Below are 12,115 nucleotides of genomic sequence, written 5' to 3'. Positions count from 1 at the left end.
TCTACCATCGCCACAACCCCAAACTCTTTCTCTGTACAGTTACACCACATCGACGCCAAGACGCTTAACAAAACCCCTACCCAACTTTTCCACCTCCGCCTCCAACGTGACACATTCAGTGTCAAAACCCTTACCTTACTCGCAGCCACTGCGACATCCCCAAACAAAACAACCAGAGGCGGCGGTCACATCCCCAAACAAAACAACCAGATGCGTCTTCTCCATCTCTAGACACTTCTCTGTTTTCTTTCTCATCTCCATTCTACACCATCGTCATCCCCTATTGCCGTTCCCAATCGCCGTCCCCCACGGCCTCTCTTCCCCTATTTGACTTTTCTACCACTGATCCGCCGCTTCGACCTCCCCCGCCTCTCCCATCTTCTCTGCACTGATCACTACCACCACTCAAAACCCATCATCCAAAACCAAATTAACACCAAAAACCCATTTTTGAAATCAAATTAAATTAAATAATTTTTGGATACCCATCAATCGAAATCATCAGAAATCCAAAACCCATATCCCAAAATATTTCAAAAAGCTGTGAAAAGCTAAGGAAATGTGTACTTGAAATCAAATCTTGAATTTTTTTTTTTTAGGGGAAATAAAAATGAACCATCATTCAATAGGAACATGCAGAGAGGAAGCTCGCGCTTGAAGGCATCGATCTTCCTCATGGGATCTGGGTTTGGGGTGTTTGGGTTAGGGAAGACGAGAGGGGGAAGGTTGGGGGGATGGGTGGGAAGGGTTGCCAAGAGAGAGAAGAGAGAGAGAAGAGAGAGAAAGAGAGGTGAGAGTGAGAGAGATGAGAGAGAAAGAGATGAGAGAAATAGGGTGGTGGAGGAAGGTTGAGGGGATGGGTGGGAAGGGTTTCTAGGATTTTGGGGATGGGTCGAAGGGAGAGTGGCGAGGGAGGTTGAAGAGGCGGGGGAGGTCAAATGGAGAGTGGCAGTACTGATTGGCGTAGAGAAGACGAGAGCAGGATAAGATCTGGGTTTGGGGAAGACGAGAGAGGGAAGGTTGGGGGATGGGAGGGAAGGGTTGCCCAAAGAGAGAGAAGAGAGAGAGAGGGAAGGGTTGACCACAATTTAATATAAAAAAATAATTTTATTTTTAATTTTTAATATTTAATTAATTTTTAATCCAGTTGGACTAAGGAGTGGAGCCAATCTTAAGCCATGTAAGCATTTAACAGAAAAATTAACAGAAAAACTGACAGAGGTCTGACATTAACACAAATTCGTAAGATAAGGTATGACATTGTCAATTTTAAAAGATGAGGTATGAAAATATCGTGACACCAATAATTAAGGTAATTTTTTTGTACTTGACCCTAAATAATATGTTAACAGACTCACCCAAAACCAAATTTGATTTGACAATGCTATGGCCAAATTAAAGATGAAAGGTGATTGATTTATTTGATTAGATCAAAATTATGTGATCAAGTCATATCACAAACCAAATTTGTAGTTATGTTTAAAGATCTCTTTCAATTGCTTGTCGCCTTCTGTTAATAGAACGGTTGGAAAATCAACACTCGTTGCATGGGATACGAAATATTACATTACGTGTTATTATATAAATGATGAAATATATGTTTTAAAAGGTTAATAAATAATATTAAAATTTTTCATTACTTATATAAAAATACTTAATGCACTATTTGTGTTCTGTTCATAATAAAAAATTTCTTCCTACAAATCATCTTTAAATCTTGCTTTTTTCAAAACTAAAAAATCTATAGGCCAAAACCTATCTCCATAGTAGGGCTGGGTTCGGTTTGAAACGGTTCGGTTTTTTGCTAAAACCGAAACCAAACCGAAATTTCGGTTCGGTTCGGTCCATTTTTTTTTTGGTTTTTTTCGGTTTCGATTTTTTTCGGTTCAGTTTCGGTTTTTTTTCGGTTTTTTCCATGATTTTTTTTTAAAAATCTGAAACAAATCTGCAATAGTTAGAGCATTGAAGATGCAGAAATTTCTGCATCAAATAAATACGAACTGGGACGATTGGCCATGGATCTGCAACGAACCCCTGTTCGAACATTGAAAAAATTAAAAAATCGAGTAACACAACCGACTAACCGAGTTCAGGGATTAGGTTGTATCGACTTGCTCATATTGCTTTCAGATCAAGTACTTTTTAAGAAGCTATATTAAATCCCAACTCAGATTGCATTATCTCAGCAAGTAAACAAACTTAAAGTGAATCAGCAATACTAAAAATACGAATAGAAGATAATGAGATACCGGAACACCAAAATATATAAGCTCAAAACTTATCCATTCACCAGACGCAACAAAACTTAAAAAGTACACACTCTCAACAAAACTTGAAAAATTATCCATGGATCTGCAACGATTAATGACTGCCCTCGTCCGCCGTCAACTGCCCATCAGTCCTATGTTGTGCCACTGGACTGCTCCACTGCCACTGTGGTTTGGCTCTCCTCTTTGCTACCGTCGAAATCCACAAAGAGAGATAGTGATTTGGAGGAAGAGAGGAAGGGGAGAGAAAGAGAGAGAGAGACAGGCAGAGAGGAAATAGCGGAGGGGAGAGAGTGCTTGAGAAAAGGGAAAACCGAAATGGGATTGGGAGAGTGACGGCTAGGGTTTTTAATCTTAAGAAATTTTATAAAGCATTAAATATTAGAAACCTATAAATATATTACTGGTACAATTATAACAACACAAAGCCTACAGTCAAGTTGGCTTGAAGGAATTATCCCCCCTGACGGAAGGGGTTTGATTCCTCACAGCAGCAGGTTTTAAGTATTTATATTTAATTTTAAGTTAAAAGGTTGTTGACCCTGGAGGCATGAGGATTCGAACCCATGCGCAGGGGCTTGAAAAGTTTCCAGCAAACCAACTTGGTAACAGGTTATGTCTTGTTATGATTGTATCACTAAATTATTTATAATATTGAAAACAAATTAAATATATATATCTGTTCGGTTCGGTTCGGTTTGGTTCGGTTTCTGAACCTTAAAAACCGAAACCGAACCAGCCAGATTCGGTTCGGTTCGGTTTGGCAGTTTCGGTTCGGTTTTTTTTCGGTTCGGTTTTTTTCGGCCTCGGTTCGGTTTGGTTTTCGGTTTTTTTCGGTTTTCGGTTATTTGAACCCACCCCTACTCCATAGGTTTGCCTACCACCATCTAACCATATCACTTCCCAAGACAGGAATCACATCACCACCTTATTTTTGCAAACCATCCAACTTTCACGTGGACTTTCAAATTAGCAAAACCATTATCATGATTAGGATAAACCATGATTAAAAATCCATGCAAAGCACTCAGTCCGTTGAAGATCACGTGAAATAGGACACCAATTTAACTAAATTTCTCCATGCTTATTGAATATTTCTACAAGATAATTATTATTAAAATCCAATAGTAAATTTAGGAAAATATTAAATTTTAATGGCCTCAATTAAATAGGTCGAGGATGTAAAATCCAGTACAAACACCTATATTCAACATCCACACATTTCCAAACTCTCAAAACACTCTACATACTCAGAAAACTCGCTACATTCTCCGCCACTCTCAAACACTCTACTTACTCAGAAGACATAGAAATCTCTTTGCATTCTTTGCCACACTTGTGACGAACATACACTCTACAAACTCACATGCAGAAGACTCAGAAAGCTCTCAGCATTCTTCGTCATACTCATGAAGAACATTCAAGCACCACTACAAATGCCAGTTCCTCCATCGCCTCAAGCCAAACTCTTGAGGTGTTCATTGGTTTGAGAACAAGTCACTACAACCCTCGGATCAACAACTCTACATAAATGTACGAGTGTTCTTGTTTCATTTGTTGTAAGAAACTTCGTGTTTACATATTGCTTTGCAAAGAGACTGCTTTCACGACTCGAAACCGTAGTCTTTCGGTCACAAAAGAGTAATATTTCCGTTGTGTCAAGACTCTCGATTATTCTGAAGAAAAAAAAAATTGTAATCATCATTTGACAAACTAATTAACAGTTGAAAACGAATAATCCTAAACCTTGTTATTTATAATATCCAATCATGAAAAAAAACCGAAATTATAATAAAAACCACACATTATTTATATTATTTATACAAAAATACTTTATATTCTGTTGCATAAGCCTACAATACTAAAAAAAGGGAAAAGAGAAGAAAAATCATGAAATTAAGAAATTTTGTCTGCTTAGTTAAGGCTCCAGAATGATCTTTCCCAATGCATCGGCTATTGGCTATTGAATCATCGATTCTCTTAGCCCAAGCCTCTTCAGCCTTGCTCAGAGATCCGTCGAGTCGATCACCGTCATATTTCCGACCAGACGGGCTCGTTAGGGGTATCTAATCCGGGGTCTTGTAGTCAAGAACCTCATTTGCTCCTTAGCTATTGACCAACTCAACGTTTTTACGTGAGTGTTTCTTACTTTTGCTAGTTGGACAGTATAGAGACCTATGCCGCCAGCAGTGCCAGTGATCAGTAGTTCTTCAACTAGCCGCTTCCATCAAGCTTGATCCCTGCATCCTTGCTGAGAGCCTGGTGTGCTGAGAGACGGGCAACAGGTAAGCTGGAACCTTCAGCTGCCGAAACTTCAGGAGACCTAGCAACTACTAATTTCTCTTTGGCTGCGGTTAGCTCAGCTAGTCCACCACCATTCTATTGATACGATCAGCAACAAACACATGAACTTAATTTTATATGTGAAACTTTCATTCTTTTTTAATACGAGCGATAGTGGGGGTTCTGTGGGGTTGGGGGATGTGGGCCGGGGTGGGGGGGGGGGGGGGCACGGGTAAATACTCTTCACCAATCAAGCTACAAGCCCTTGTGACCTTGTGCATATGAAAATTACACTTCAAGAAAGGAATAAAATGTAAACTTACACTATAGCCAAGTAATGCCACAACTTTGTCACCCACCTTGAACTTCTTGACTCCTTGTCCAACCTCGACTATCTCTCCGGCTACATCAGTAACTATTACCCGCACATAATGTCATCAGCCAAAGTTAACAAAAATCAACCTATAGACCTAAGGCTCGAAGACATCGAATTCATAAATCACAAAACAGGTCTCATTGTCATTTTGGTTTCCACTGATGCAAAGGAGAATTAATTACCAGGTGTGTGTGAGGCAATTAAGTTGCATGGAAAAAACGGCGCGCAAGGCCTTTCTGAATTTTAAAATCCCCTGGATTCAGACTAGCTGCTTATAGTTTCAATAAGACCTCATCTTTCTTCGAAGTGGGGATTGGAATCTCAACACAAAAGAGCATGCTCTTGATGCACTCTTAAACAGAATTTAATCTTCTCTTGGTGTATTTGCCTTAAACATAAATGCGAAACCGAGGCCAAAATCTATATAGGAATATGTCAGAAAAAGAAAAAAGGAAACTTCTATTAATTCTACAAAAATGTTGATAGAAAACATAAGAAAATGAGCAGATAAACAATGAACCTTCAAATCAGAAGGTCCTCCGCCATATCTTTTGTACTGAATCGCCTGCATAACCTTCACTGCCATGGCTGCAAACCGGAGACTCAGAGGGTGGGAACTGCGAGATAAAAGGAATTTTTGTATGCACCATCAAGTGAACCCCATATTATGTATGAATCATCAAATGAACTGCATATATTATACTGTAACATGTTCATTTGGTTTATAAATTGGTTGAAACTTTTGTGTCCATAGAAGTTATCCCCTGATAATTGTTGTATTGGAGCATTTTGTTTGATTAATGATTATCTGAAGGGTAACTCCAAGCCAACAAAACTTTCCATTTTGCGAGGTTCGGGGGAAAATTGCTATGGTATGCAGCCCATATATTGTTAAAACATTTCATTTATTGAAAATAGTCCTCCAATCACATATAAAATAAGAGCAATTGTATTCTGTGCTTGTTCTATATATATATATATATATATATATATAGGCTTTGGCTTGGTCATCAAGCAAAATCTAACCACAGACCATATTAATTGTACTGTTTTCTTAATTAATGATTCGTTATTCCAAGTCATTTAGAGTAATCTAAGACACATACAAAACAAGATCAATAGAGCAAACAATTGAATATTAGTGCTATGAAAAAATGTGCGTGCGTTACTAATTTCTGGTTGTTCGTGCTTTAGCCCTATTTTTTTTTTGGTGTGATATCCACACACCTTATTTTACTTCTCACGCACCTTTTTAATTTTCGGCCGTCGGATCGGATGAATTGAAGAAGATCAACGGACATAAATTATCAAGGGGTGTGTGAGAATTAAAATGGGGTGTATAGATAGCACACCTTTTTTTTATTCATACGCATCTATGGTTAGTAATCACGCGTGAGCGATTGGTTGTAGTGCCTACATAACATGAAATAAGTTGAAAACCTACCAACAAACTAGTACGTGCTTATGTCTTGCAGTAATGTCCGTAAAAAGAGGAAAAAGTCGATACAAAAGAGGGAAAAGTCGATACAATTTGTTCTTTTGATTTAAATTACCATGCACATAGTTTTTACAGCAAATTGAAGAAGTTTTACATATAATCAAGCGTTCTCCGTAACATATCCAAACGAATCCTTGTAATTATTCCACATATCATTCACAATACTATAAACCATCTCGAAAAACCCTTCGGAAATCTCCGGATAATCAGTGAGCAACCCATCGAGCGATTCAAGCGTAGTCTTTGTTTTCTCCACAAGATCTACAACTGCAGAAGTGGTAACGCCAGCAGAACCTTTTACACTTCCCTTTAAAAAATCAAAGAAAGTGGAGATTATAGCACTTATTGCTTCCATTACAAGTCCCACAAAGTACTCGGAACATGACCTGATGACCTCTGTGACTAGTTGTAACATGCCATGGACGCCTTGACCTGGTGCTTTTAATCCCTGGATCAGTAACACGAGAAGATGAGCCGTCGTGGACAAGATCAAGTGCGTAACCAAGTTCAATATGAAGCTCAATGCGAAGAAAATGAGGTTGAGAACGAACACAACCATCTTTGCTGATTGTTACGAGTCTTCGAAATAGCATGCAGTGTTGGAAGCAACTTGGTTTATTATATATGTGTGATTAAGGCTTACACGGAGTTGATGTCACAGGATTACAATAGCTTATACGCAATGCTAATTGTTTACCACTGGAGTGGCAAACCATTTTTGGCCGTAATTTTATAGGGGTGTGATATCCACACACCCATTTTTACTTCTCACACACCCTTTTAATTTTCGGTCATTGGATCAGATGAATTGAAGAAAATCAACGGACAGAAATTAACAAATGGTGTGTGAGAAGTAAAAAGACCCCATTTTATAAGGAGCAGTTGTTGAATCGTTATCTTCCGTTAAATTTCAAAGTCACTAAGAAATATAAATGGCGCTTTCATAAGGACTGATTCTAACTAAAATTAATAGTAATTAACTGAATCAAATGGTTTCGTTTTGCTTACACAAAACATAATCGAATCAAGTCAGGGTTATCAACTATTTAAATAAGGAGTTGAAGTGTCACATAAACGTGTATGATGAAGTTTACCTGAGAAACATTAATCGCATTAGTACTAATCTGCGGATTAGGATCAAAAATCCAACTGAAGCATGTGAACTTTACTGTTACATACATTACTAGTACATTATACCCAAGGCATTCATAAATAACCGAAAACAGAGCTTGTGAAACTGAGAAGATAGAATTCAGTTGAGTAAAATAAGACTCACTATAAGCATCGACATAAGGAAGGTCAGAACGATGCATCTTGATTCCAGCATCCTTGAGTTGGTATGACACTGAATCATATAAAACCAATTCTCCGCTAAAATCTAAACCAAATACAACTATATGAACTCTACTATTTGTTCTAAACCCCAGGGGATAAGCTACAAATCCCCTTGGTGGAATATAGATAGTGCGGATCACTTTCCAAGTATCCGCTACCAAAACCCACGCGTCACAATAGCAGTCCTTCCCATCAACTAGGTCTAGTGTATGATGGAACAAAGAGAGTGATTTTTCAAACACTTGAAAAGTAATTAAACCGAACACTTCGTGCAATTTATCAGGATACAGAATCTTTAGAAAAACCTCACTACCCAGCTCACAAGATAGGATGAATGAGCACTTCTCAGAACTCCCGTTTGCAATCCAATACACAACTCCACTCAAGAATGCACCCCTGTTTTGCAACAAACTGACATCTTGTGAAACAGGAGGAACTGCAGTAATTTTTCTCCATGAGTCTGATCTGTCTGTAAACCTCAACGCAAAGTTTCTTGCGAAACTTCTTAATCCTCATCTTTCTTAGGACTGGGGATTGCATCCTTAACATGCTGCAACATGAAATACAAAATACATATAAGAAATTTAGCTCCACAAGATGGAAAAATACAAACTTTTAAACCAAAAGGCCCTCTTCCATAGCTCTCGTACTGAACCGCATCATACGCTTAGCAGCCATCACTGCCAACAGGAACGAAACCGGATTTTAAAGTGAGATGGGCTGAGGACTCTGGATTGTGGTTTTAGAAATTTACATAGAAAAAAGAAAGCTTTTGTCAACTTAAAATGATGTTTGCATCGCATGCTTAATAGTAAACATGAAGTGAGTGTCAAAACTGATCACCTTTGACTAATACATTAGGTGACCAGAAGACTTCAATATATCATACATGGTTTGAAGTTTTAACTGCTGAGTGGAGTGTCAAACTTTGAAAGGACCAGAATTTAGAGAGCGAATCAGGTCATATCATTTATTGATATAATTTTTATTTTTTTTATTTTTTTTAAAGAAGGACAACCGGTGGCAAGCCATAGTTATCCACCACTTCCAGGCCCGGAGAGGCTATAGGGAATTTCATTCTGCCCGTGACCACATCAAGTCCTATAATCAAGTGACTTTCAAGTAGCGTAACATGTTGTGTCCGAATTTGTCAATCGTAGCAAATTCCTATCAAATTCATTGCCTTGGGGCCTAAGGTTACTTGCTATTCTTTTTCTTCCAAATAGCAAGTAGCCTGAAAACATTACTCTTGCCCCTTCCAATTCCTCCTAAAATTTGATAAGAGTCGGAGAGCAACAAGAATCAAAATCCTAGACCTAATCAGCAATCTCATACATAAATTAGCAAACCATCATCCCATAAAGAGAAAAGGGTAAATATTGGCACGGGATAAAAACTAGGGAGTTTTAACGAAAAGTCCACGGTATTGTTCACTTTAACGAAAAACCACATTTTTACACTAAAAAGTCAAACCTGGTACCATTCACTTTACTCTTTATTTTGTCTTTATCATTAAAACTCAAAGTTTTCAAGACCTTTTCATTAGTTTTCCTTAAAAACTATACTTTATTTATAGTCATCATGTACACTATACAATGGAAAACCACCCGGCGCTTCCATGGCAGAGCCAAAATGCAGAGTAAGAAATCCTTGCTATTTACAAAGATAATTAACCCAAACCATATTCGGGGGGGAAAAAAGAACTACCATATCTACTAATTAGTTCGACTTAAGCTCATATATTGTCTCAATGCATTCTTCAGTGTCCCAGAGGAACGAACCAAAGGCGACAGCCTCCAAAACTAGCCTCTTCAGACTTGAATATGAAGTTGAGATAACTTCATCGGTCTCAGGCGAACCCATGCTCCCATCATCGCCGAAGAGTGCACAACAGTGATTCTTAATTAAATTCACAGCCACCTTGGATCTCAGTTTTGCGCATCTCTGAAGTGTATTAGGATCAAACCCCATCACGTAACATCTCAACTTTCCATGTGTCTTCTCCTGCCTACTTGGCCCTTGAAACTTCGTTTGAATGTTGCCAATGCGGCCAAAGAGAAGATTTTTGTTTTCATTAGGACACATTTCCTGAAACGGAAGGGAGGTTCGGTGACTCATATGGAGGTCTTGGCTTTCCAGAGTTAGAATGCGGTCCAGGCTGTGTCTCAATGAGGCAGATTTCAGAAAGTAACCGTATAAGATGGAAGCCACATATGCTTGACCAAGTGTTTGACGTGTGATCGTTGTCACTGCCCAATTGTCTGTGACGCTAGAATTTGCCTTCAAGCCAATGACTGTGCTTACATGTTCCCTTATCATCTCCAAAACGTCCCCGCTGTAAAGGGACTCTAGTTCCCAATCCTTTGAAGGCCATATCTCCAGTCTCGCATTGTAGATGCATCTAGAAAGCTTAGGAACCAAATGAACTTTGATCTCAGAAAACTTGTAAAAGACTAAAAGGTACATGACATCTTCGACAACAGTCTCACACTCCTGCTCCTTCAGTTGTGCAATCCTCCTGGCATTTCAGTAATATCTTAGGTCAAAGAAATAAATGTAATTATAAAGAAATCTAAACAGAAATTCCACATACGAGAGGTTCAACCCACCAAGCACTTACAAGGAGTGGTTCACCAATTTACTTACGCTAATGGGATAGTAAAAGGGTCGCTAGGCAAGAACACCCAGCAACATTACTGCAGTCACCGCCTGCCTATGTGCACAGGTAAAAAGTGCATGTTAGGCATAGCAAGGGCATTCAAGAATGCCCTACTCAAGATCATCAGTCCTTCCTACACCGATAAATTTAAAAGGTAACAACATAGCACGTAAACAACAATTTCTTTATTAATGAACTAAAACCTCAATGTAGTTTCACATATCGTTATAAACTACATCACCTTCTACCAATGAATTCTCTCAGATCAGGCAAGAACTTAAGGGATTCCTTTGACCCAAAACAAAAACAAAAAAAACACTTAAGTGAATGCCAAGTACAGGGTAATTGAGCCATTCCTATGAACATAGTGATTTCCTCGCTAAGATATAACAAGGGAAGCTCTCCATCCTCCAACACTGTAAATCATAGTCTATCAATCCATCGTCCAAGCGGAAATTTTGAACAGAGCAAAAAGGAAAAAGAAGAAGCAAGACCAAACTTCTAGCTCTTAGGGTAGTGACTTTCACACCCCCGTTTTCTCCTTATGCACTCCTCCCTGTCTTTCCGTCCCTGATTCTCCCTTGAATTATTCAATCCAAAGGAAAGAAAAACAGGGGGGAGTGCATGGGGAGAAACAGGGAGTGTTGAAATCACTACCATAGCTCATATCACACAGCACACGAAAGAGAAAAACTTGATCATCTTGACAGAGCATCAAAATTACAGTAACAACTATAAAGTTTCAATCTGTACGAGAAGAAGTAGAAAAAAATCACATAAATCCGGAAAGATTACTGTAAAAATAGAACCTTTATACGTTCATATGAAATTTAAGCAAAACCAGAAAAAAAAAATAAAAAAAATAAGTAACGAGATTTAAGCAAATACCTATGAAGGCAGGCCTCATGAGAGGCGGCGCTGAGAGACGCACGCGAGAGAGCGAGTTCCCGATCATCGGCCAACTTCTTCAACTCCTGAGCGACCGCAAGATGGAACAGCTGCGGATGATTCTGCAAGACGGTGCAGAGGTCCTTTCCGGGTCGGGTCCGCGGGTCGAGCGGCGAGTTGAGGCTGCTGAACTCGCAGTGGCTCGCCCCGGCTCCCGCGACGACGGTCAACGGCCCGAAGAACCGATTGGCGGTCCGCGATTGGACGGCGGGGCGGGAAGGAGTGAAGGCGGGGGTTACGCGGAGCTTGAGGGATGAAAGGGCGAGACAATGGTCCATCAACAATGGCTGGAATTTGGATTTTGAGAGTGGGAGTGAAGAGTTTTTTTTTTTTTGGGAGGTGAGAAGAATATATGGAGAAATTTGGATAGGGTTGTTGCAGTGGTCGTGTCAGAGGGCAGGAGGGATTGGGGGGCTGCGGTCGGCAGTAGTGCTGTGATTGGGCCACGTGGCGCGATCGGGTCCGTCGGATTGTTTCACTAGAAGAAGGATGAGGGTGTTTGTAATGATTTATGTAATCTCGTCATTATAAATCAATTAAAAAGTCTACATAGTTCGACTGTCAGACACATATTTTTTTACACAACTAAGTATTAATTTCTTAACAAGTATATACTGTCCTTGCTAGAGGAAATTGAGAAGTATTGTTTTGAACTGCACGAAACACCATCATTTGATGCCATCATTCGTTCCACTCCAATTATGAACAGAAGTTTTCCACTCTAATTTTAAACCGGGGTTTTTTTTTTT

The 12,115-nt window shown here is 39.2% G+C and overlaps 1 protein-coding gene and 1 pseudogene across 1 annotated transcript; both read right to left on the bottom strand.

The window, feature by feature from the left end:
• Positions 1-4,120: 4,120 nt before the first annotated feature.
• Positions 4,121-5,512, bottom strand: LOC108169270 (quinone-oxidoreductase homolog, chloroplastic-like; annotated as a pseudogene).
• Positions 5,513-9,305: 3,793 nt separating this feature from the next.
• LOC103445364 (UV-B-induced protein At3g17800, chloroplastic-like) lies at positions 9,306-11,737 on the bottom strand. The gene is made up of 2 exons (XM_008384364.4): positions 11,307-11,737; positions 9,306-10,277 (listed from the first exon to the last, which is right to left on the bottom strand). Exons 1-2 carry the CDS (start codon positions 11,642-11,644, stop codon positions 9,479-9,481), a joined length of 1,137 nt encoding a protein of 378 aa, XP_008382586.3. The 5' UTR covers positions 11,645-11,737; the 3' UTR covers positions 9,306-9,478.
• Positions 11,738-12,115: the final 378 nt, after the last annotated feature.

This window comes from Malus domestica, chromosome 10 (genome assembly GCF_042453785.1).
Source record: "Malus domestica chromosome 10, GDT2T_hap1".
NCBI lineage: Eukaryota > Viridiplantae > Streptophyta > Magnoliopsida > Rosales > Rosaceae > Malus > Malus domestica.
Note: the sequence above shows the minus strand (reverse complement) of the source record. Positions and strands in the feature narration are given on the sequence as shown.

Bases quoted from the DNA above. Each gene is read 5' to 3' on its own strand.
- LOC103445364 (XM_008384364.4), bottom strand. From the start codon at position 11,644: ATGGACCATTGTCTCGCCCTTTCATCCCTCAAGCTCCGCGTAACCCCC. The intron at 10,278-11,306 runs GTATTTGCTTAA...CTGAAATGCCAG, and splicing joins CATGAGGCCTGCCTTCATAG to GAGGATTGCACAACTGAAGG.